At 37.6% G+C, this 25,260-nt stretch overlaps 2 protein-coding genes across 6 annotated transcripts in view; one reads left to right on the top strand and one right to left on the bottom strand.

Moving 5' to 3' along the window:
• The window catches only part of HEPACAM2 (HEPACAM family member 2), a gene marked incomplete at both ends in the record, with an annotated part of 29,332 nt that extends 27,848 nt beyond the window's left edge, over positions 1-1,484 (bottom strand). Inside the window, one exon of the mRNA XM_083378722.1 lies at positions 1,460-1,484. Within this exon, the coding sequence (XP_083234848.1) occupies positions 1,460-1,484 (25 nt within the window). The remainder of the gene's footprint in view (positions 1-1,459) is intronic.
• Positions 1,485-7,931: 6,447 nt separating this feature from the next.
• The window catches only part of VPS50 (VPS50 subunit of EARP/GARPII complex), an 82,298-nt gene continuing 64,969 nt past the window's right edge, over positions 7,932-25,260 (top strand). For all 5 annotated transcript variants that reach the window (XR_014494085.1, XM_083376179.1, XM_083376177.1 and 2 more), the window contains exons 1-9: positions 7,932-8,071; positions 9,311-9,379; positions 14,865-14,987; positions 15,317-15,388; positions 17,020-17,073; positions 18,361-18,431; positions 20,007-20,124; positions 20,209-20,244; positions 21,762-21,844. Coding sequence is in view for 4 of the 5 variants with exons in the window: in XM_083376179.1 (XP_083232305.1) it covers positions 8,039-8,071; positions 9,311-9,379; positions 14,865-14,987; positions 15,317-15,388; positions 17,020-17,073; positions 18,361-18,431; positions 20,007-20,124; positions 20,209-20,244; positions 21,762-21,844 (659 nt within the window). In the remaining variant the exon portion in view is untranslated. The remainder of the gene's footprint in view (positions 8,072-9,310; positions 9,380-14,864; positions 14,988-15,316; positions 15,389-17,019; positions 17,074-18,360; positions 18,432-20,006; positions 20,125-20,208; positions 20,245-21,761; positions 21,845-25,260) is intronic.

Genomic DNA, 25,260 nt, shown 5'->3' with positions numbered 1-25,260 from the left:
GCAATTTTTAACCTTAGCCCCTACATGACCTGGTTCCAAGATATCTCTGGAGCCTTCTCTGTTCAATTTCAGTTTGTCCAATGCAGAGCTCATGGAAGAATCTAGTAGCAGTTCCCAATTTCTATGAAAAAAGGTGAACGGAAGCCTAGATAGGTTGGTGTTCCATTACAGGACAAATATTATGATGTGTGATATTTGATCAGCACTTGCCTTACTAAGCTTCAGAAAAATTACTTATGACAAGAAGGCATTTGATTCTTAATATGTTGCCATTTTGTTACTTGATTTGGTGATTGTTTTAAGATTCCTATTTAATACTTTTAGCTTGTGATTTTTATGATTTATTATTTTTTACTGGGATAATTCAAATGCACCAGTTATCTTTTGATTATGGCAAGTAAACATGAAATAAACCAAAACTAAATAAATCATGGCCTAGTATGACTTATGAACCCAGCCACTAGAGTTGGCCCTTGACTTAGATCCATTTTAGTGGCTGCTCAAAGCTACAGTGGCACTGAAAAAAGTGATTTACATTCAGTCCTCACATTTATGACCATCACAGCATCCCTACTGTCACTTTGGAATGGAATTTGAATGTGTGTATCCACAATGATTGCAGGGTCCCAGGATCATAGGATCACTTCTTGCAACTTCCTCAGCCCACTTCTGATAAGCAAAGTCAATGGGGAAAGCTGGATTTGCTTAACAACTGTGTGATTCACTTAACAACTGCAGTGATTTGCTTAACAACTGTGGCAAAAAGGTCATTAAATTGGACACAACTTACTTAACAACGCTTAAAAATTCTGTTCCCAATTGTAGTCATAAGTTGAAGACTGCTTGGTTTTTTTTCAGCCTTAGGAGCTCAATTTTACATGCAGGTTTTAACTGAATTAAATAGAGCCACCAAAGATATTGTATTAAGATTTTGTCTTAAATGAGGTGATGCTTTTTACCTGCTCCAAGTACAGGTAGTTTCAATGCACGACCAGAATTGAGCCCCAAATTTTTGTTGCTAAGTGAGGCAGTTGTTAAATGAGTTGCACGCACTTCATTTTACCACTTTTTTTGTTATAACTGTACAGCAAATCAGTGCTGTCGCTAAGCGAATCCTACAGTCATTAAGCAAATCTGGCTCCCCCCCCCATTGATTTTGCTTTGCCGAAGCTAGCTTGAAAGACTACAAGTGGTAATCACATGACTCCAGGACTGTACAACTGTCATAAATACATGCTAGTTGCCAAGGGCCTGAAGTTTGATCACCAGACCTTGGAGATGCTGCAACAGTTCCAAGTGTGAAAACTAGACATAACTCATTTTCCATGCTGTTATAATTTTGAATGCTCACTAAATAGTTATATGCTGAGTACCATCTGTACTGTAATCAAATGAATTGGAAATTTTATTTCATGTTGCAATGGAATACAATATTGGGAATATCTAATTTGCTAATTACCTAATACAGTATTGCCTTTCACCATATTTGCAGCAAAAGAATAGTTTGAGATTCAAACATTGTATTTTCTAGCAGAACCATTGCTTTTCAGTATATGGTAGTGCCATAACTGAAATTAAATTATCACAGGTATATTATATAAATACATGGAAAATTTTATTCTAAAACCTAGCAAAATTATTTTTCTGTGTTCCATTTTTGCTTTGGTATTTAAATTTTTCTTTTATTAAAAACAAGTTTAGGAATGGTTGATCCATAGACAACAAATTTCAAATATAATTCACCAACTTGTAAGAATCTGAAATATAAAAGAAGCTTCTGAAGCAAATAATGCACTTTCTTAGCTTCTGGTGTCTGATTGTGCTTACTTTCTTCGTATTCAGTATAAACAAATTAGATATTCCCAAAGTGACCTCCAACTTTTGCCTGGGCTGCATTTTGGCTTTTACATCAGTCTTTAAGTATTAGTAAGCACAACACCACCCTTGTTGACTGGAAACATCCTTCAAATATTTTACTGAAATAAAAAAGATGGCATAATATTTTGAGTTTCATACATAAACCAACATTCCATGGGAAGGATTTCAATTTTATTTAAAGTGCTTTGCAGTATCAGTGATGGTATAATTTTGAAATTAACCTAGTTTAGTTTGTTGTTGCTTTACCTTACACTAGTGGCAAAATGCAAATATTGTACTATAGTAGAACACAATTGCTCTGTTTGGTTTTTAACACTGGGATTTATGACTTAGCCATTTGTCCAAATCCATTTAATTGTGAAATTATTAGGCAAGGTTACACCCAGGTTTAACATAATTTATAAAATCCTGTTTATATTTCCACAATGAATAGAATAATGATATTGGAACCAAATGCTAATTTTAAACCCAGTTTGCACAAGAATGAAAAAAATATCCTCTAGGTATTACAAATCTGTTACTCTAAGTAATGTGGAAATTTTTATATCTCCTGTATGTGTAATGAACTTGGGAACAATAATGCAGAAATAGGGAACTAGCAGCCCTCCAGACATTGCTGAACTACACTTCCTAATATCCCTCACCTTTGATCACATGGGCTATTACTGCTGAGAGTAACATTTTAGCAGTTTTGGGAGGGCCATAATTCCCCCTTCTCCTAAAATAATATTTAAAAAATCTACTTTATAATTTCTAATGCTAAATACTATCTATGGAAAAATATCAGAAAGAATTTAAGGAACATACTGAATTACCACATATGGCATTATAAAGTTTTAAAAATGCATTGGTTACATTCAATGATACATGAGAACAGTTGCTGTCCCCAATGTGTACAGTTTGTGTTGATTCAACCTTCCTAAAAGATAGCATATTACATAATGTGTGAACTATAGAACAATCTCATCTGATCTGAAGAAAGTCTTAAAAGTTTATTCACAAGAACCCAGACATGCAGTTACAGAATTGTAGTTTCCATTTATACAAACCCCATGGTGGTATTTTATTCTATGATGCAAATAGCATTAACACTACGAATTTTATATCCATAAAGCTATTAAGATATTTATGTATTCTGTAAAGCCTTGTACCTGGATAAAGTTTCATAAAAGGACAGAAAATCATGCAGAATCTTACCTAAAAATAGGTAGAGCATATAGATTTGCAAGCCACAAAACATGGTGTTAAAAAGTAGCCTGTTTTGTGTGAAGGCCATCTTCTTTCAGTGCAGAGACTGAGCCTTGATCCAGCAGCTATGGAGTTTATTTGTTAGGGAAATCAGGTGTGAGTTACGAGTCACTGCCTTGTCTTGCTTCAGGTGATTTGACTATGTGTATAAATGACACAGGGAGTGGAGCACCTGTTAGATTAGTGTTCAACATCTTCATTGCCTATAGCCCTATCATAATTCTCTACTCTGGTATGTTCACAGCAAATATAGATCACGATAAATTGGGCATACAGTATGAATCACTCAACACTGATAAAAATAAATGAGCTTAAAGATCAGATGCAGGTTATATTCATCTGATGAATGCAGTTAAACAGCTCCAGGAAGAACATAAAATTGTACAAACCCTGAGAATTATTGCAAATGATGATTTTTGTTAGTTTATATTGTGTCTTTTAGGTTAGATGAAATTAGTCCTAAAAGCTTTTAAATAAACAAGTACAAAATTGCTTTAAAAATAGCAAAATTGAAAAAAATTGAAAAACTGCTTTGAATTGCAAGATTCAGTAGCATGCAAGTATGATAAAAATGCAGATTTTTAAAAACCCAAGTATGTATTTATGACTAAGCAGAAAGGGTGCAAATTACAAATTCCCTCAGAAGGGCCTCAGTAATCCAGACAACATGAAAATGGTGGCAGTGTAGAGATAACATAACTTTCTTCATTCATCCTGTTCATTAGCTGGGCAATCTACCTGACCAGAATTATAAAGAACACTTTCATTGTTAACCTCACAGTTTCCCAAACCCAAGTAAATCAGATTAAAACTTGTTTTGCATTATTTAAACCATGTTTTGCTTCAGCATGTTTTGTTGAATTAGCCATAATAGCTGAGTTCATTCAATACATTAAGTCAAAACTAAACTTATATTGTGGCTTTTGGAGAACCAGTCGGTCCGAGTCTGACCGAACACAGTTAAGATCCTTTTCTAGATCTTATCTTGTGGCAATGGAGGCGGCAAAGCGCGTTTACTTCACCACCCTCATTGCGTCCACAGATAACCGCCCGGCCGCCCTGTTTAGAGTGGTCCGCTCCCTTTTAAATCAAGGGATGGGAGAGGACCCCTTACGAGGACGGGCCGAGGAATGTAGTAAATATCTGGTGGACAAAATTGCTCAGATTCGGGCTGGTCTGGACTCTGACTGGGCAGTATCTGATGAGAGGAAAATGATGAGTTTGGCTGAGAACATTTGGGAAGAGTTTGACCCTGTGACTCTGGATGAAGTGGACAGGATCATGGGGAAATTAAGTGCCGCCACGTGTTTGTTGGACCTGTGTCTCTCCTGGCTGGTCTATGTGTCTCGGGAGGTTACACGAGGCTGGCTCCTAGCAGTTATCAATGCCTCACTGAGTGAAGGGTACTTCCCTGCTGCGTTGAAAGAGGCGGTGGTAAGGCCCCTCCTTAAGAAACCTGCATTGGATCCAGCTATTTTAAACAACTTTCATCCTGTCTCCAACCTTCGCTTTCTTGCGAAGGTCGTTGGGAGCGTGGTGGCACAGCAGCTCCCTTTGGTCCTGGAGGAAACTGAGTATCTGGATCCATACCAATCGGGTTTCAGGCCCAGGTATAGCACGGAGTCAGCATTGGTCGCGCTGGTGAATGATCTCTGGCGGGCCCGAGATAGGGGTTATTCCTCTGTCCTGGTCCTATTAGATCTCTCAGCGGCTTTTGATACCATCGACCACGATATCTTGCTGCATCGTCTTGAGTTGAGAGTGGGAGGCACCGTTCTGCAGTGGTTCTCCTCCTACCTCTCGGGCCGTTTGCAGACGGTGTTGGCAGGGGGGCAGAGGTCAACCCCTAGGCCCCTTAGTTGTGGGGTGCCTCAGGGGTCGGTGCTCTTGCCCCTCCTGTTCAACATCTATATGAAGCACTGGGAGAGATCATCCGTGGCTTTGGGGTGAAGTATCATCAATATGCTGATGATACCCAGCTTTTCATCTCCACCCCGAACCAACCCAGTGATGCCCTCGATGTGATGTCCCGTTGCCTGGAAGCGGTACAGATTTGGATGGGAAAGAACAGGCTCCGGCTCAACCTGGCCAAGACTGAGTGGCTTTACGTACCGACATCTCGTTTAGTCCAAGAGGTTCCATCTTTGATTATAGGAGGAGAGATGTTACCTCCCGTTGATAGAGCACGCAATCTAGGCGTCCTCCTGGATTCACGACTCAGTTTTGAAGATCATATTGGAGTCGTGGCTAGGGGGGCATTTGCCCAGATTCGCCTGGTACACCAGTTGCACCCCTTTCTGGACCGAGATGCCCTACGTACAGTCACCCACGCACTCGTTACCTCCCGTATAGATTACTGCAATGCTCTCTACATGGGGCTGCCCTTGAAGACCACCCGGAGGCTTCAGCTGGTGCAGAGTGCGGCTGCACGGGTAGTGATGGGAGCACCCTGATACTCCCATATTACACCCCTCCTGCGTGAGCTGCATTGGTTACCGGTTGCCCTCCAGGTGAGATTTAAGGTGCTGGTACTTACCTTTAAAGCCCTACATGGCTTAGGCCCAGGACACTTGCAGGACCATCTGCTACCGGGAACGAATTCCCATCGCCCAGTACGCTCACACAGAGAAGGCCTCCTTAGGGTACTGTCGGCTAGACAATGTCGGCTGGCGACCCCCAGGGGAAGGGCCTTGTCTGTGGGAGCGCTAACCCTATGGAACCAGCTCCCCCCTGAGCTTCGTATGGCCCAAGATCTCCAGTCCTTTCGCCGTGGCCTCAAAACACTCCTTTTCCACCTGGCTGACCTGGATTGACAGGGATTTTAATTATGTTTACAATTTTTAACTCTAATTTTTAATTTATTTTAATGTTTAATTTTAATTTATTGTACAGAGGCCTTTAATTTTAATTTTATGTTAATTTCTGTATTTATTGTATGTTATTGTTGTTAGCTGCCCTGAGTCCTTCGGGAGATAGGGCAGGATATAAGTCCCATTAATAAATAAATAAATAAATAATACTGCATGATTACCAATGTTTACCATAACTGGATTTTATTTAGCTCATTTTGGTTTATCTAATTACTGGAGCATAAAAATTCTGCATGAGCCCACTACATATAACATATTAAGCTAAAATGAGTTTGCAGAATTGTGGTTTTAAGTGGATTATGGAAAACATAGTCCTTAATTAGTCCCTCCCTGGTATTAATTATACCAACTTCTTAGTGGTGGAGCAGTAGGCTAATGCCTCCTTAAGTAAAATCAGCTGCCTGCAATTAGTGCAGGTTCGCATCCCACCAGGCTCAAGGTTGACTCAGCCTTCCATCCTTCCGAGGTAGGTAAAATGAGGACCCAGATTGTTGGGGGCAATAAGCTGACTTTGTAATAATGCTGCTGGGGGGGGGGCGAAAGCCCTAATAAGCAGGCATATACATAGAATGAAGGCTATTGCTAAGCACACTGATTTGTGCTTTAGACTGTAAGCCGCCCTGAGTCTTCGGAGAAGGGCGGGATATAAATGGGATTAAATAAAATAAAAATAAATAATCAGTCAAGGGAGTTTAGAAAGAAGTAAAACCCTTTACATTTTCTAATACTTGCTTACAAATATTCTTAAATGGACCCAGTTAAAAGAAATAAGTAATCTGTTTTTATACTTGCTCTGCTGTGTATAGGTTCTCCTTTCAATTGTTCCAGGCCAGGGGTCTTCAAACTTGGCCCTTTTATGACTTGTGGACTTCAACTCCAAGAATTCCTCTGCCAGCGTGCCTGGCTGAGGAATTCTGGGAATTGAAATCCACAAGTCATAAAAGGGCCAAGTGTGAAGACCCCCTCCTCCAGGCAATGGCTTTTCATAGATTCACACTAGATAAACCATGTAAATTGATAACCAAAATAGCAAAAGTTAGGCAATGCCTTTACTAGGATGAGGTTCTATATGTGATCATGCAGTTTTCAATTTATTCCTGAGGCCATAACGTTTCGTTGAGGAGAAACAGCGTGACAGAGTAGCTGCAAGTTTATAAACTAATTCTAGAGAAATAGCAACTTTAGCTCTAGATGTGGTTTTGTTTCCATGGAAAGAGCTAGAATACACTACAGGGGTGGTTCTTCGTTCTCAGCTCCTGATGGAAGAGCAAGGGAGTCCTGTTTCCAGCCAATCAGTGATTAACTTTAGCCACTTTAACCAGTCATGTCCTGGTTATCTCACAATCTTGCTAGCGTTATTCCCCACTATGGCAGGATCCCTAGTGTTCTCACAATGAACTACTGTCATTTGCCATACATGGGATTGCCTTTGTAAACCACACTGAAACTGAAACTAGCATAAATGCAGCAGCCTGCACATTAACTTGATTAACGTGGGATTGTCATATAATACTAATATTGGTTACCATTTTGATTTTGGGTGCAATTAGAATCATCTTTTTAACTCAAAAGGACTCAGTCGTGATGCATCGTAAAGCATTCTCTTGGCATTTAATACAGCGAAGTTTCGGTGTTGACAAACTCAAATAGTCATATCGATAGATATCCTTGATCACGAAATTATTTCACTAGAAGCAAAATACATTTCTAGAAATAGTCAAGTTCTGCGTCCAAGCATCAGATGGTTCTTTTAAATTCATTTATCGCTAAAAGGCTTATTTCATCCTGAGAACTCGCTACTTGGAAAGACAGGAAATACAATGCGCTGAGCTTTGTGGGAGTTGTATTTCTCTCAGAAGCGTATTGGCGTCTAAAATCCGGAAACAAAGCTCCTATTGTAAACTCTAAATCCCATGATTCCGAAAGAAAACAGGAGGGTCATGTGATGTTCAAAATGGCTTCGCTGTGTTAGAGGCAGCTGCGTTCGATGGGCGAAGGGAGTTTGCGAGACGAACTGGCCGGCCGGCAGAAATTGTGTGATCATGCAGAAAATCAAGTCTCTGATGACCCGACAGGTAGCGGGGTGGGAAGACGAAAGACCTACGTTTGATAAAGCGAGGTTAAGAAAGATGTAACTGAAACGATTTCTGCATAAGACAGCACATAAGACAGGGTCTCTTGGGTGTGTGTTTCGCAAGGCCGGAATTCCTATGATTAAAAAATGGAATTTTGAATGAGAAGAAAAACCACGACAATCTCTTATATTTACTGGGAAAAGACCCAAATGCGTTCTGTCGTAGATAAGATACGATTTAGCGTGCGTTTCATTGAAAAGGAATTCAATTGAATAGGACTTGAATATTCGTAAATGCGCACAGGATTTAAACTTACTTATTACTATTATTTGGGTAGGGAGGTCTGATGCTTGAATAAAGGAGGTATATAAAGAAGGTTTCCTGGATTGTTCATAATTTATTTCATTGATTATTCATTCAGAAACGTAGGGACTCCAGATGCATTGTAGGATTGAATTGTGGCTGTTCAGGTTGAGCTCGTTTCCCCAGTTTAAATTCTCTGAGGAAATGGTTTTAGAATGTAATGACGAGCTAAACTTGGAATCTTTTCTCATACTATTTGATGGCAAAAAGATTATAAAATATGTGTAAATAAAGATGTTTAGCAATTGGTAAATGCAAAGGTTGCAGATTTGAGGGGAACATCACAAGGGTGGCAACTGTGATTACTGATTTGATACATGTCATTAGGACTCTTAGTCAAAATGGGCCAGATAATATTTGTTTGAGAGACTATTACAAGGTGTGCTTTTTGATGAGAACAATAGAAAAAAATATTTGACATTGAATATTCCAAAATTGTGCCTTTTGAACATAAATCTCATATTCAGTGTTTTTTAAGGAAATAATATTGGACATTTGGTTTCAAAGCTCTCTAATTTATTTTTCTCTGCGATTCAACAAGCATTTTTGCAATTTTCCTCTGATACACATCTTAAGATTGAGCAAATAGTGTTTTCTGGAACATTTGGGTTACAAAATCCCTTAGTTCCAAACCATAGATTGTAGTGAAGGATTATCCTGAGAAAATGTCCATCATTTTATTGTACAGGTTCTTTTGTCCTTCAGCTATTTTGTAGCTAGAAAGCCTTCTTCACGAGAATAGTTTGAATTTTCTGAGGTTTGGTTTTCAAATATATGTGCCTATTAAAGCAGTAGTAGAAGCAGTCATATATTCATTAATAAGTGTTTAATTATTGTGGCTACAGAAAGTGACATATTTGTTTTTTCCCCCTTAAGGGTCTTAAAAGTCCTCAGGAGAGTATTCATGATTTGAGCCCCCTCGAGAACTTCAGAATTCCAAACAAGGTAGGACATATAATGTTAATATTTCTTTCAGTTTGTTTTATACTTGTAGCATCTATATGTATTCCATACAGTTACCATAGCAGGCCAAAGAAGCCAGCATCCTTATCAAATAGTGTTAATGACATTAACATGCAGCATAAATGATGAGATTTTTAGCAATATGTCAGCCTTGTCCTTTCTATCCTGCAATAGCACTGGGTAGGCATTTGTGGTAGCCACTCTCCTAATAACTGGATGTATCTCTGCTTGTTACTATTGTTTAAAATTTACTGTCAGGATCCTATGGCAGCTTTAATTTATAAAAGTACTTCAGGCAATTCCCATGTGCGATATGATTCTTACTGCTATTTGGCATCACATAATTTAATTACATTTTACAAAACATACATAAAGACAATATAGACCAATGTAGAAAATCAAGAGAAAAGATAAAGAGTAAAAAGAAAATAAGGATAGAAGTGCAAAGAGATGAAAGAGAAGGAAAAAATATATACAAAGGATGACTTCCAACTTTTTCTACCAGAGATATAAGAAACATTTACATTTGACTCTTGGTTTAATACTGTGATAAAATGTCCATTTTTCCCCAAAGAAGAAAAGGGGTAAGAAAAGATTGTGATCTTTTTTTCTTTTTAAATTTTAACATTCATCAAATCAGTATGTCAAAATTTGATTTTTCTCTATCTCCTGAATCCACAAAGGTTTTTCAATTGTAGATGAATTTCTTCAGTGATTTTTTTTCACAAGGGACATTAAATTAGCTGGTTCTCTCATCTTTATTAACCATTTTTCTATTGTAGGTATCATAGAATCTTTCCATTGCTGAGAATATAAATGTCATGCTGCTGTTATCGTATATAACCATAAAAAATACCATTTGATTTTTCCCAAAATTTATCCATAAAACCTAACAAAAATGTTTCCGGTCTGAATTACACATTTTCAATATTTTTTGAATTACATTACTATTTCACATCAATTATTGGTTAGCTCATTTGCAAGAACACCAAAGGTTCACGTTTGAGTTTTATATTTCTAGCAATTATTTGAGGATCCTTTAAACATTTTATGACTCTTACTGCTACTGATGTCAGAGTTCCCATTATATTAGAATCTTAAATATTTAACTCCCAAGCAACTTAAAATATTTAACTCCCAAGCAACTCCTCTAAATTCATCCATTTTTGTGGATTATTGCAAAGATATATTCATGTCATGAAGTGCAGAATCATGATGTCATGAAAAGATATGAATGAAATCATCTTTAAACTGGGTATAGTAATGATTGCGTAGGGATGGTGATTGTCAATATAGAACTTATAGAAGTAGGCCAAGAAAAATAAAAAAATATTATTATTTGACTTCTCAGTTGGAAAGCAGATCCCTTTTTTCTTTTTGCTAATTCTGGAAAGATGAAATTATTGTAACAGTTATGTTGATCAAATAAAGGCAAATGATGCCCAATGATTCAAATAAGTTGTTCATTGTACTTACTTATCATTTTTCTATATTGCTCATCTTATCTAGGTGACATGAATTGGCATTGAAAAATTGAAAATGTTTTACCTATTTATATTGCTGGTATAGTTAAAAGTAGTTCTGGATATGAAAGTTACAGTTTTGTGGGTTCTAGAAAGAACATGATGGGGTTCACTCAGATGCAGCCCATTTTCTATCATGGTTCCATTATTTTTTTAAAAAAAACTTAAGATGTTACTGAAAAAAAATGTAATGGGCTGTGAGAATTACTGAGGGAGATGGAAGAGCTGCAGCTAGCCAATAAAGGTAATGTTAGTACTCATGGTTTGGTTTCTTATCTGGACTGCCTTGAAGGATTGACAAAAAGTTTGAAAACCCTCAATTTACACAATGCTTATAAATTAAGAAACAATATTGCTCCAGGAAAAACACATTAACATTTATCATTAGATTAAGGAATTAATGTCATTATCTCTTAAATTTCTTTGGGAAACCAAAAAGAGTTTAAATAATGCACCCTGAAAGAATTAACCTATTGTAAGACCTGCCTCAACTACGTCTCTCAAGAAAGCAAAACTCTTGAAACAGGCATTGTCTCAAAAGGAACTTTTATTAGAGACTAGTGACAGCAGGGAAAACAAGGTGAGGTCTGAGAAAAAACCCAAGCAAGCAGTATATTAAAAGCAATATTCATTACTCCTCCTCCCAGGGTCCATTTGAATCCCAGCCAATCCACAAGTGGCATGTTGTTTTGGTAACTGGTTCCTTTGGTGTGCTCTTCAAGGTCTCTCTTGCTTTCGTTTCTCTGTGGCTCCAAATGCAAACCATCTCCTAGATCAGGGCTTTTCAACCACCTGTGGTACATTGGTACATTTCAACCAGCTGTGGTACATCACCTGTGGTACATTGGCACCTCGCAGGTGGTACATGACCATTCTAGAAAAGTGGTAGTGGGGGAGGGGAATGAGCTGAACTGGTGGCAGCACCACATAAACCTGAGCGAGAGATGGCTGGAGCTGCAGGGCTGTCAGGGCTCAGTGGAAGCGCCAGGATCAGCACTTCTTTGGGGCTGTCAGGGCTCAGTGGAAGCGCCAGGATCAGCGCCAGGCTCCAGCTGGATCTTGGCACTGATCCTGGCGCTTCTGAGTCCAGAAGAAGTGCCGATCAGCTGGAATGTTGCAGCATCTCCAGGGTCTTGTGATTTACATTCAGATGCTTGGCAACTGATCCATATTTATGATGGTCACAGTGTCCCAGGGTCATGTGAAGTGACCAAAACCTGCTGCAACCACCCAGCAGAGGGGGGGAGAATAAAAACTAAACACCCCCCCACCCGACCCCTGCTGCCAATCCTCAACAGAAATGCTCACAACAATGAAAACCTCTGACAGGAAAAAGAGCGCAGCTGGGCAGGCAGGCAGGTGTCTTGCTTGGCTGAGGCTTGGGGGGCACTTTTTCCAGTGCCATTGTAACTTCGAACAGTCACTAAGCGAACTGTTGTAAGTCAAGGACTACCTGTACCTCATCACTTTTTTCCTTTTTTGGGGAGAGGGTCATCAAGTTTTTGACACCTTGCTAGGCGACTGGTGGTACTCAGATGTTGCCATATCCTAAAAGTGGTACAATGGCTGAAAAGGTAGAAAAGCCCTGTCATAAATAAGGGTGATATTATTCAGCTGCATTCCTTCTCATGGGGGAAGGACAAAGAGGCAAGACAGTGCGAAGCATTCCCCCCTACCAACAGAATGGCAGAATAGACCTAATCATCAATAGAAAGCTCCCATTACTGTTAATCCTTGCTGGCTAGCATAATTTGGTCTAAAGAGATTTTAACATAAAAGTTTTTCAGCAGACTTGATCAGTTGCAACAAATCTGAGCTTGTTTGTTTGTTTGTTATTCAATTTGTACAATCACCCAAGTGACTCTGGGTGGTGATATAGTAGAAATACAGCCAACACTATTGTTATTCTAATATAATCACACTGCTGTATACAAGCTAGGATAAATTAATTTTCTAAAAAAAGTGTTTTCAACCATTCCAATCATGGGTAAAGGTAAAGTTTCCCCCGCACATGCGTGCTAGTCGTTTGCGACTCTAGGGGCCAGCGCTTGTCCAACGACGTCTCCGTGGTCATGTGGCCGGCATGACTAGACGCCAAAGGCACACAGAACGCTGTTACCTTCCCACCGGAGTGCTCCCTATTTTTCTACTTGCATTTTTACGTGCTTTCGAACTGCTAGGTTGGCAGAAGCTGGGACGAGTAACAGGCTCTCACTCTGCTACGCGGAACTCGGGATTCGACCCGCCAAACTGCCGACCATCTGATCGACAAGCTCAGCGTCCTAACCCACTGAGCCACCGCGTCCCTTATGTATTATGAATATGTCAATTAAAACAGTTATGGTTATTTATGATATGTCAACTAATTTAAACTTTCTAAAAATATTGAGCTGTAACACTGCAGTTCTTAGTATTTGGGTTTTAAAATCATAGCTATTTGCTATGAAAACTGTAATTTCAAAGATATTCCTCAAGATGGCAGTTTAATAAAACTTAAAAGAGTATGTGAGAGCATGCAGAGAGCATTTGATGGAGAACTGTGTAATTCTAAAAGTACAGTTCTGCTAAAAAACGAATTGGTCAGTGCATGAACAGACAGTGGCACTTTTTCTAGTGAATATGTTTTCTTTTCATCTTATATGGTGTAGTTAGATCAGAAGCTATTCCATGTTATTCCATTTAGCTCCCCTTAAAATTTTAGGGGATTCTTTTTGCAAAACATCTTTTGAGTTGTTAAGAGAACATGTATTTATTCTTAAGGACAATATTCCAATGTTTTCAAGGTGGAATGCCCATTTCTCAGTTATTTCCCACATAAGACACACTGTCTTATTTCTATATGTTAGAATACAGCAGGGAAAGCCAAAGCTTATGCTAAATTGAATGCCAGCTTTCTTCCACCTTCCCAGTGGTAACTCTTGTCATATTTTGTTTTTGTTCCCTACGCTGAGGTTTCATTATATGATTGCTGTTTCTCTTTGGGTATGTTACATATTAGTTACGTAAGTAGGAAGCAATTCAAAGAATGAATGCAATAGCTTTTAGAACAATCTAGGTAGAGTTTAATGCAAATGTGTTATGATAATTAAACCATACTTTTATTTTATTTAATATTCAAGTATGGTTAATTAATTATAAGAAGTAGAACTGTTACTCTATTTTCCAGTATGTTACATAGTTTTGTAAAATTTAAGGGTGAAAAATGAAACATCTGTAAACATATTAGCTCAATAAATGTATTCTTGCAGATGTACTGTATGTTAAAAATTGTGGATATATGTGTAATTTGCATATAGTTACAATCCACATAATGATTTTGGGAACTATTTAATGTGTGTACTTTATCCTTCTAGAGCTATCTTGCAATTTAAATTATAAAATTTGAAATTTTGGGGGGGAGGCAATTATTTCCAATTTTTACTGCAAATTGAGAGGAACAACTAGAATGCCTTGTCACTTTGATACGATATATTTATAATTAAATAATGGATATATTTTATATCGTTGTATTGCTATTAACTATATTTTATAGATTGTATTCCACTTGGAATCCAACTGGATTGAATTGGTATATAAATTTCTTAAATAATAGTTTCAATGTTCAAGTCTACACAATTACATTTTAATTATGATTTATTGAGTAAACTAATTTATTGAGACACACAAGCATACACACACACAACCGCGCGCGCGCGCGCACACACACACACACACACAGGGTGAGGGCTGGTTTCCAAACGTTTTGTTACCAGGCTAGGTAACATCACTGTTCTACTTTAAGGGTTTCAGGTGTGGGAGTGTCTTGTGATGGGCCAGGTTTGAGTCATCAGAGAGGGGCCTGTGATGGGGAGGTATTTCAGGCCATAGAAACTCTTTCTATGGCTTTCCTTTCATATGCTTTTAAAAAATAAATTGGTGATACCATTTCCTGTCATATATTGAAGGAAGAACTTAGAGAACTCCGGGAGCAACCAACTGATCCTCAAGCCCAGCAGGAAATAATTAACAGCATTGAAGAAATCTATTTTTCCAATGATTCCTTTGATATTGTTAAGTATGAGTTAGAGGTAAGAACACTGAACTGGAATAACAGTATATTTTTTCTTGATAATATATTTTGATCTTCATTGCTCTGCCTTTTTCACTGCCATTAAAGGAGAACAATCTTGTATTCATTCAATCAATTTCTATAGCTGCACAATTTAATTAAATGATTCCGAGAGGCTTACAATTCCAAAATTATAAAACAATTTTAAAAAATCCACAAAATAAATATAGAAGCCATGTTTTTTTTATTTTAGTAACCCAAGTCAAAGTAATATTTTTCAAGAAATTTGCCCTTTAGGTGGATTTTATGTCTATTTTTAAAATGGATTTTGATTCTGCTTACCTGTAGAAGCTGCCAACTGTTCTTAGTCTTCAGGAACTGGAAGAATATAGAGACAAATTAAAGCAGCAGCAAGCAGCTGTAAGTGGAAAGTTCTTTCTTCTTTCCTGCTCATTTTATTGATTTCCATAAATCTCATTATTTCTCAGAACTGTTGTATGACCTTGAAAACAGTTGAGGTACTTCAGTGAAGACTCAGAAATTATAATTAAGATGATCATATTTCACTTTCTGCTGGTTGTTATTTATTGCTTAATTGTCATGATCTATAACGTTCCCAGCCTTTTGCTATTGGTCAGGGTAAGTTGAACTGATGGGTATTAAAGTTCAAAATACTTGGATGACAGCAAGCTTCTTAAACTTCTTATAACTCCATGGGACATTATAGGCCTTGCCTTTAAAGGTTACATTTTAATCCCTGGCATACCCAGTTGAAAGCATTTGAGAGATATCTTTTATTCAAGACCAAGATGTTGGAGTATTGTTGCCTATGCTAAATAGACCAACAGGCTCACTAATTGTAGGGAAACCTCCAAAAGTTTTCCATGCCTGGCTTGGCTTGCTTGCTGAGTAGTCTGGTAGATATTGATTAACCATGAATGTAATTATGCTGGTATCTAAACTCTAATTTGAGTTTTAAAAATGAGCTTACAATAATTTCTAGTCAACAATTTTTGCTGGTCTAAATCTAGTTAAGTGTATACTAAACCTGCTAACCACAGTTTGAACACACACAGCTGCCTGAGTTAACATATCACCACATCATAAATCGGAACAAAAGAAATAGTATAACTTAACATAGTGTATAAATCCAATCTGTGTTTCCATGGTGGTTGTGAAGAAGTTCATATAAACAGCATAGATTCAAAGATAATTTAGCTTCATAGGAGACTTTCAAATTTCCTGCATGTCAAAGGGAAAGATAGGGAGTGATTCTTTAATTTGTCCTCTTTCATCTTTCAGGATTATTTGTGGCTGCTACCCTCTGTAATGTAGGAATTAGATGTTGTGTGTCTTGCTTTTTTAGGAAAAAAGAATCTGAATAATACGGACAAATAAGCAGAAACTAATGTTTTGAAGGAAGCAGTGTAATATTACTTCCTTGTCCTACCCAGTAAACCAGCTATAATTGAATAATAAATAAAAGATGCTTGTTTTATTCATTTATTGCAAAGCACAATTTTCATATATATTGGAATTCAGAATGGGAAAAAGAATTTATTAAACAGGAAAACAATTTATTTTTTAACCTAACTGGGGTAATGCTGCATTCTATAATCTTGCTTTTTAGAGAATATATTCAAAGAATATATTTTACAAAAATGCAGATTTCTTTCACTCTTCTTTATAGATGAATCATATTATAATTATGACATACTGCATGAGCTGCATTTGGCTTTTTTTACTATGTAGCACCTTAATTTTTATTCAAGTATGTCTTCAGCTTGCAGTGGGGTCAAAGATTAATTACATTTTTACTTCAGATTTTTTATGAAGACCTGTAATTTTTATTTATTTATTTTGCAAAGCATGGCAGTCTTAAGAAGTTTTTATTACTTTTATCTCCATTTATTTGAATGTGGAATAAAATAAAAGTGAAATAAAATATTTAAGATATATCATTCCAAATTGCTGAAGGTCTTCAATGTGCATGATACAGATTTGGTATAATAAAAATATTGTAGCATTAACCTTAAATGTTTCCTCTACAGGTATCCAAAAAGGTTGCAGACTTGATCCTTGAGAAACAACCTGCATATGTCAAGGTAAGATAATATAAATAAACTAATAAGTTTACAAATCATATAATACTTTACTCTGAGCCTCGTGTTTACTGCAGAAAGAAAACTGAAAGAGAATCATTGAGAAACCTCTAATAAACGTGTCAGGTTTGTCTATGTAAGCTTCACAGTTGATGGGCTTGATATATCAGAATTATAGTATAGAATATAGTAATACATGTAGTGTTCCCTGGTGCTGAAATGCAAAATAGTGGGGTTGTTCTCCATATTACATAGAGACCTCTGGAATGTTCTTTACTACTCCAGCATATCTTTCTTGTATTTATGGGGAGTCTGATACAGCTACACTTTATGTCATTCTGAAGGTTGGTACTTGGCTTTGTAGCATAGCATTTTCCAACTTCTTGTTTTGTTTCTATAATTGACAAACTCTAAGATGGAACTGGGCGTCTGATTAGAACCAAGGAGGTATGTGAAGGCACTTGTGATTATAGGTACCACATTATTTACCCCCCTTTTGGGGGGGGCTATAAGCCCTTTTTGGCTATTCCATATGATTGCTGTTTAAGCAATTCAGTAGTTTTCATTTGAAAGAAATTTAGATAAAGGATTGAGAGAGTTGGTTGAGTGGACATTACATCTTGTGAGCATTCAGAAGCATCTTTGTTTTCCAATGAGTCATTATTCCCATCATTATTTTCAATCATATCCAAAGTTTGTTTGGAAGGCAAAAAAGCAGATGGATTGCAGCTTGAAAAACAGTATCGGTATCAAAGAATTGAATATTTCATGTTCAGCACCAGGAGTGTATTTAATTGAATTCTTGAGCCAGACCATAAGCAGTTAGTGACCATAAACCTTAGTGACAAATGACGATGATTGCTGGGGACACGTGCTTTATATAATTTATTCCGTGTTCCTTCCTTTCTGTCCAGCTCCACATATTATTCTTGCCTGAATATTTGCTGCATCCTTTAGATTTTTGCCATTTGGAGAGAATGGATTCTGATTTACATGTATTTTCCTTAAGGACAAATCTGTGCATTGAAGAATTTTGTTCAAAGAAGCAGCTATAATTCTTGTCAAAATTACAATTTAGTGTCAGGATCTAATACATTTCTAGTGTGAGTTATCTTTATGCAACTGATAAATTCCTACATTGTTGTCTTCATTAAATCATTATCATGGTTTACTTAAATGTTTAAGGGTGTTCTTTACGTTGTATATAAAATGTTTGTATGAGAATACTGCATTTTGATCAATGGTTCTATTTTCTTGGAAAGCTTAATGGACTATATTTCATTTCTGTAGGAACTTGAACGAGTTACATCGTTACAAACAAGCCTTCAGTTAGCGGCTGTTATCTGCACAAATGGAAGACGGTATGATATATTTTTGAATTAAGGTTAATTGCTTTATAAAATAACAGTAACTGTTTTAAAAAGTTTCATAATTGCTTTATTGTTTTGTTTTGTCTCATTTATATCAGTACAAGACATGTAAAGATATCCTGGGCTATAAGATGTTGCTGGCTTATATCTTTGGTAGTCGAATACTGAATATGAATCTGTTGCTTGAATAAAAAGCAATGAAGCCATTATGACAGCTTTAATTTTTATGGGGATAGTTTAATGAACAAAGCAGGAAAATAATCTTTGAAATGATCTCTTTTGTCACTGGTGTTCATTTCTATATATAACCATCTTTTACAATGCATTTCTGCCATAATAGAGAGGATTCTTTTTTTTCATAGAAAATGTTAGTTTATTCAAAAAAGATTAAAATACAAAACATCAAAATATTTTTAAAAAACAACAAAAAATACAACAAAAAGACATTTAAAATAGGGTTTTAAAATAACAAATATACAACTAACATCCTCTCTAGTTGAATGCTGATTAGTATAATATAGCAATGTTGGTTCCCCATCCCCTTGCATAACAGGCCAAAATAATTTCAAACTTGTTAAACTGCTAAATCTTCTTACAAATTGTTAATAGACAAGATTGTTAAAGACATCATGAAAAACATGATATATTGTCTCGTCATCCAAGTCCTGACTGTCAAATTTGAATCAAATGTGAAAGTAGTCCTTCAATTTTGGGAAAAGGCAAAAGGTGTACCACCAAATTGACATTTTCCCCATAGCAGATGGGGGTAAGAGAGGGGAATCCAATTTCCCAACAGCATTTTTAGTGGCTTAATGGGCCTGATGCTTAGCATTACCATTTAGCAGCATTTTCTTCTGCTTAATCATTGTTTCAAAATTTTGAGTGTTGCATCATAGTTCCCTGTTAATAGTGCCAGGTTCAAGAAAAGGGGTCATGCATTTCATTCTTTTTCACATAAATCAGTTTTTTCCAGTTTACTATGTTTGTATTTTTGAACCAATGATGCAGCCTATTCATGTCAACGTAATTATCTCTATTAAAAACTTGTACTTGGTGGTGGGAAATACTCACTTCAAACTTCCATTTCATGAACAATAGCAACACATCCTTTTCTTACAGCAACTTTCTACCAACTTAATGTTAAAGAATGTATGTTAAATAGGCCAGAGCTTCAGCTGCATTTCTACTGCAGTAGTACTGTGATTTGTTAGACGCTTACAATATTGGAGACACTGTTTTCATTCGCCCCTGATAATTAAACAATCACTTCTCTGACCTTCCATATATAATTTTGTTCTTTGCTAGATGTTATTTGCACATCATGTGAAGCCATCATGTTGATGGGCCTAGCATGACATCTGAGTGCAGCTTGTAGGTAATTAAGAAATTATTACTTGTCAAATGTATGTAAATGCATTATTGTATTGAATCTTTTTTTCCCCAAACTTTTGAGTGGTATTTGACTGAACTCTGTATTACCCTCCGAATATTTGAAGATTAGTGCATTATGATGTAAAGTTTTTGATAAAAGCTTTGATTTCATAAAAACAAAAATGTTTCCTGCAGGCATCTGAATACAGCCAAGGAGGGCTTTACTCAAGCCAGCTTGGGTCTTCTTGCGAATCAACGGAAACGCCAGTTACTGTTTGGGCTGCTAAAATCTCTAAGAACAATAAAAACCCTGGTATGAACAGAACATATATATTGTCAAATTACTATCTTAATTTTAGTGCCACATACAATAACATCTTTCTTCTTTAATTTTTAGCAACAGACAGATGTGCGTTTGAGTGAAATGTTGGAGGTAAGAAATGGATGTAATTGAGGTTGAAAAATGTTATTCATCCTCCTATATATTCCAAAGATATTAGAATAGCCTTCTCGACATTGTCCAAATTTATTGAGACTGCGACACCCAGAATTCACAGCCAGTATAAGGCCATTGCTATACAAGCTACTAAAAAGTTGTGTAGTTTCTTTTAGAAGGGAAATAAAGTCTGAGTTATTCTATGTCTTGACACTACTATATTCAGCTGGGGGAAGATGTTTGCTCTTATTGCCAAACTTCAGTGAGCAGTGTTGGAAGGTTTTTCTTACCAAAACCAGAAGAGGCTTTTGCCCACAGATAGCAACTTATAATAGGCTTTTCTGGCTGTTGCAGTTAGCAGGAATGGGTTTGGACTAAGTTCTTTGTCAAAGCAAATTCTGATGTAGAATTGTAGGGTCCTTAGTGGTTTCTGAGCTAGGATTTGATCTCATTTTATACTAGTGTTTTGCCCTGCCAAAGTTGGTGGCAGTGGACTTGATAGTTCCTTGATTGGACTGTTGTTTAGTGTTAGCTTGTTTGTCTGAATTGGCAATTTCTTGATTGGGGCATTATTTGCTTCCTAATTGTTGGTCTAGTGCAGACATGTCAAACTCGCGGCGTCATGTGATGTCGCACGACGTATTGGAACTTTTTTCCCATTGCCGGCAATGGGGTGGGCACAGTTTCCTCGTGATATGTCTGACCCACAGGCCGGCAGTTTGGCACCCCTGGTCTAGTGTTAATTTTGGTGTTAATCTCTGCTGGCCTGGGTGTTGATTCCTTGTTTCCTTTTTGGCTTTTTGATTGTTTCTTTTGAATGGTATATAGATACTGTTTATGTCTATGTGCTTGTTGATGACTCATTTGTCTGAGTGCCAGGCTTTCAGGAATTCTCTAGCAATGTTGGACTTGGCTTGGTCTAGGATGCTCATAGTTTCCTAGTTGAAACTATGGTTAAGTCTGTCCATGTGTTGTGAAATTAAGCAGTTTTCATTATGTTTTCTGACTTCTAGATGTTCATGAATGTGCTCTGCTTGTGTCTGTCTGTTCTACATAACAGATGTTGTAGTCTTTATACTGTATGTTGTAGGTAATTCCTGTTTTTTCCCCTGGTCTGTTGGGTCTTTTGGTTTACTTAGGATGTCCTGGTGGGCTTTAGTGCATTGTGGCTTTGATGGGAAAATCACAGTGCCCCGATGGAGCCCTTCTTTTCATCTAAGTGAATCTTTATCAATGCTTCTGAACCTCAGCAACTCTAAAGATGAGTGGACCTCAACTCCCAGTATTGGTGGCTGAGGAATTCTGGGAGTTGAAGTCCACATATCTTAAAAGTTGCTGAGGTTGAGAGACATTGATCTATATTACCTTACATTGGCTTGAAGAGTGCAGTTCCACGCATAAGAGACAGTGATGTTTCATGATTTGCACTGCTAAAAGTCTGAAAGCACAACAATGTTCTCTTTCATAGCCTCCACACAACTGCTTTTTTAAAATATATATTTGATTTCTTACAGGAGGAAGATTATCCAGGGGCTATACAATTGTGCCTGGAATGCCAGAAGGCAGCTAGCACTTTCAAACACTACAGTTGCATAAGGTAACACCAGAGACATTTTGTAAAGCTGATTCTTTCTTGGAATTAAATAGGGTGAACGAAGAGGCAAAGCAGCAAAGCAGAGTTGTTAAGTTACTTTGAATTTAGTTGGCTTTGACTCCAAAGATTAATTTTCTAATTAGAATAAAAAGAATGGTATAGGTATATGTTTAATGCTTTTAAATCGTGCTTTAATAAAGTTTCCGAGATGCAAGTAGTTGCTGCAATGACAGTGCACTTGAGTCTTAAGGGGCTTAGTTGTTATGCAACATAGTATTTCTGTTCCAACATTAACTGATTGTCTTGTAATGCAGTCCCTGCTGCATTAACAACTATATTTGCAATGCTAAGCATACATCTGGAGACTGGGGCATATTTTAAGATTAATATGCATAGAGTTGGACTGTGTGGTAGAAATGCTTAAACTTGCTTTGTACATGATGCTAGATCAAAGTGTGATTTGTTTGTTTTTGGCATGACATATTATGTAAATCCATAATCCGACTTGTTTGCTTGCTTATTTATAAAGTTTATAAAGTTTGCTTTTAAAAACTTTTAAATGTTTTTAATTATAATTTTAATAAAATTACTATAAAAATCAGTAAATAACTATTGCTAGGCAATCACATTTCCTATTCAACTTCTGTAGGAACTTGTCCTGTCACTAGTCCCAAGGAAAACATGATTTTTTTTACTGTGTTTCAAAAGTCCAACAGGCTTAAGGCTTGTCATCTTTCAAGGAAGAGATGGTTCCAAGCAGCAGGTTCTGCTTCAGAAGGGACATGCTTCCTATGTCCCATTAGATGGTATTATTTCAAGGAAGGATGAGGTTTATTGGAATCTGGATGCTTTGAGAGATTTTGAATTGTACTATTTCAGATAGACGAAATATGCAAAAATGCATGTCCTAACACTGGTCTAAGATTTTTATGATTGTATATGTAAAGAATTAGGCACAATTCTTCTGTAGACCTTATTTCACCTGACTGTATTTTATATTTTTTATTTTCTAAGGATGCTTGAGAATTTGGTACATCTGTATTGTTAAGCCAATCTTATTTTTACTTTTTCTACTAAATCTTCCCACATGTGATTCCTCCAGTATTGTGATAAAGTTTGCTATTTCTAAATATTTGTAAACTGTGTTTAAAAAATGCTTGTAGAATCCAAGAAATATGTATTTTAGAAGGAATATTAAGAAAACCAAGATCATGGCATCCGGCCCTCTCAATTCCTTGCAAATAGATGGGGAAGAAATGGAGATAGTGACAGATTTTATTTTCCTGGGCTCCAAGATCACCGCAGATGGGGACTGCAGCCAAGAAATTAAAAGATGCTCCTGGGAAGGAAAGCCATGGCAAATCTAGACAGCACACTAAAAAGCAGAGACATCACCCTGCCAACAAAAGTGTGTATAGTCAAGGCTATGGTCTTCCCAATTGCAAAGTATGGCTGTGAAAGTTGGACCATAAGAAAGTCTGAGCGCCAAAGAATTGAAGCCTTTGAACTATGGTGCTGGAGAAGACTCCTGCAAGTCCCTTGGACTGCAAGGTGATCAAACCAGTCAGTCCTAGAGGAGATCAACCCTGACTGCTCTTTAGAAGGCCAGATCCTGAAGTTGAAAGTCAAATACTTTGGCCACCTAATGAGAAGGAAGGACTCACTAGAGAAGAGCCTAATGCTGGGAAAGATTGAGGGCAAGAGAAGAAGGGGACGACAGAGAATGAGGTGGCTGGATGGAGTCACGGAAGCAACAGGTGTGAGCCTAAATGGACTCCAGAAGATGGTAGAGGACAGGAAGGCGATGGGTCAGACACTATTTCTCAACTAACAACAACAATTATATTTTCCATAAAAATATTAAAATTAAGAAATATTCTGAATTTTTAAGAATATATTCATGCAGAATTGGATTTATGAATGTAAAACTGACATTTATCTGTTCATCCATGTGTTTAATCACCTTTTACTTTATCTTGAAAAAAAGAAATTCAATTTATACGAATATATAGGCATTTTAATTAATCATGTCCAAACATTTTAATATATTGTATTTCCAAATAAATACTTTTATACAGGTATTTCTTGAGTTACGAATGATCACTGAGTGAATTTTCAAAGTTACAATATCCCCTTCTGACCAGGCCCCAAAGTTACGTATGTTGCAGTACCACTGGGGTCATTCTGCTTCCATTTATGAGGGAGTGGGGGTGTAGTTCCCTTCACTTTCCGAGGTTTTCTTACTTTGGGGATTTTTCCCAAGGACTTAGTTACAGAGTAGAGGAGAAAAGATCGATATTCTTACCAGTTCCAAGCACGCTGTTCACCATTGTTCTGGTTCGTGCTCTTGGACTTCAGCTGCAAGTAGTTTGGGCTAGACACTAGTGTGCAGCTAGCATTTCTCCTATTGGGTTAGAGGGCTTCCCCCGGCTCAAAAGGAACAATCACCATCATTCCATGATCATCGGGGCACCCCTCTTTCTTCATCGCTTCTCTGGGGCAACTTCAGACCTATTTAGGGTCCCCTGGCAGGGTGAAATCAGTCATGGGGTGCGGAGTTTTGCAATCCCGCGGCCGTGCGCTACAGTGCAAAAATTGGAAGTCTTGGAAGATTCTTCTTTGGTTTCCCTGCACATTTTTTCCTTTTACAATGCTTTTCCATTTCTCCAGCGAAAGAAGAGCATTTTGAGCTGCAGGGAGAAATGCAATGGAGCTGGAAAGGAGCTGGCTCCTCTTGTTTAGGAGCTAGCTCGTCTTGCTTTTGGCAAGCGAGGAGAGCAGTTCTCCAGCTCTGCGGTGGTGCAGTTTGTGAAATCTTTGCAGGTTTGGCTTTCCAGCAAATGTCACAGCAGGGCCGCGCCCATGTGTGTGAGAGGCTGGGGCTTGGTAGAAAAGGGGAGAGGCTGGCCCAGTGTTTCTCACCTGCAAGGGCTCCAGCACCCAAGACTGTGCAGGAGGTGAGCGTGGGCAGTGTAGGGCTCTCAAGCATGGTGCCAAAGATAAGTTTGCGGTGGGGGTGTGGAGGAAAGGCCAAGCAGCTTGGGATCTCAAGGGGTGGGAAGAGGAGCATGGGCTCTCAGTGGATGGGGGAGGCCTTTGGTGGCTGGACCCAGTGGTCTTGTCTCTGCACTAGGGCTTCCATGGTCTTCCCCACTCCTGAAGTACCCCATGCACTCTTAACAAATGTGCATTCGATTAATGGGGAGAGGAGGGATGGGGCTTATTCATTTAAGGTGTTCCAATTAAGGAAACCTCAGCTTACAAATGTAATTGGAAAGCTCCATTACATTGGTAACTTGACGATTATCTATATACAGCTGTGTTTTCTTTAGCATATGAAATTTCTATCTCAACTTTATTTTCCTCAGTGGAATGGTGCTGTTTTCTTTTGAGTATTTTCTAGCAAATAGACACTAAAA

This window comes from Vipera ursinii (genome assembly GCF_947247035.1).
Source record: "Vipera ursinii genome assembly, chromosome: Z".
Lineage (NCBI taxonomy): Eukaryota > Metazoa > Chordata > Lepidosauria > Squamata > Viperidae > Vipera > Vipera ursinii.
Note: the sequence above shows the minus strand (reverse complement) of the source record. Positions and strands in the feature narration are given on the sequence as shown.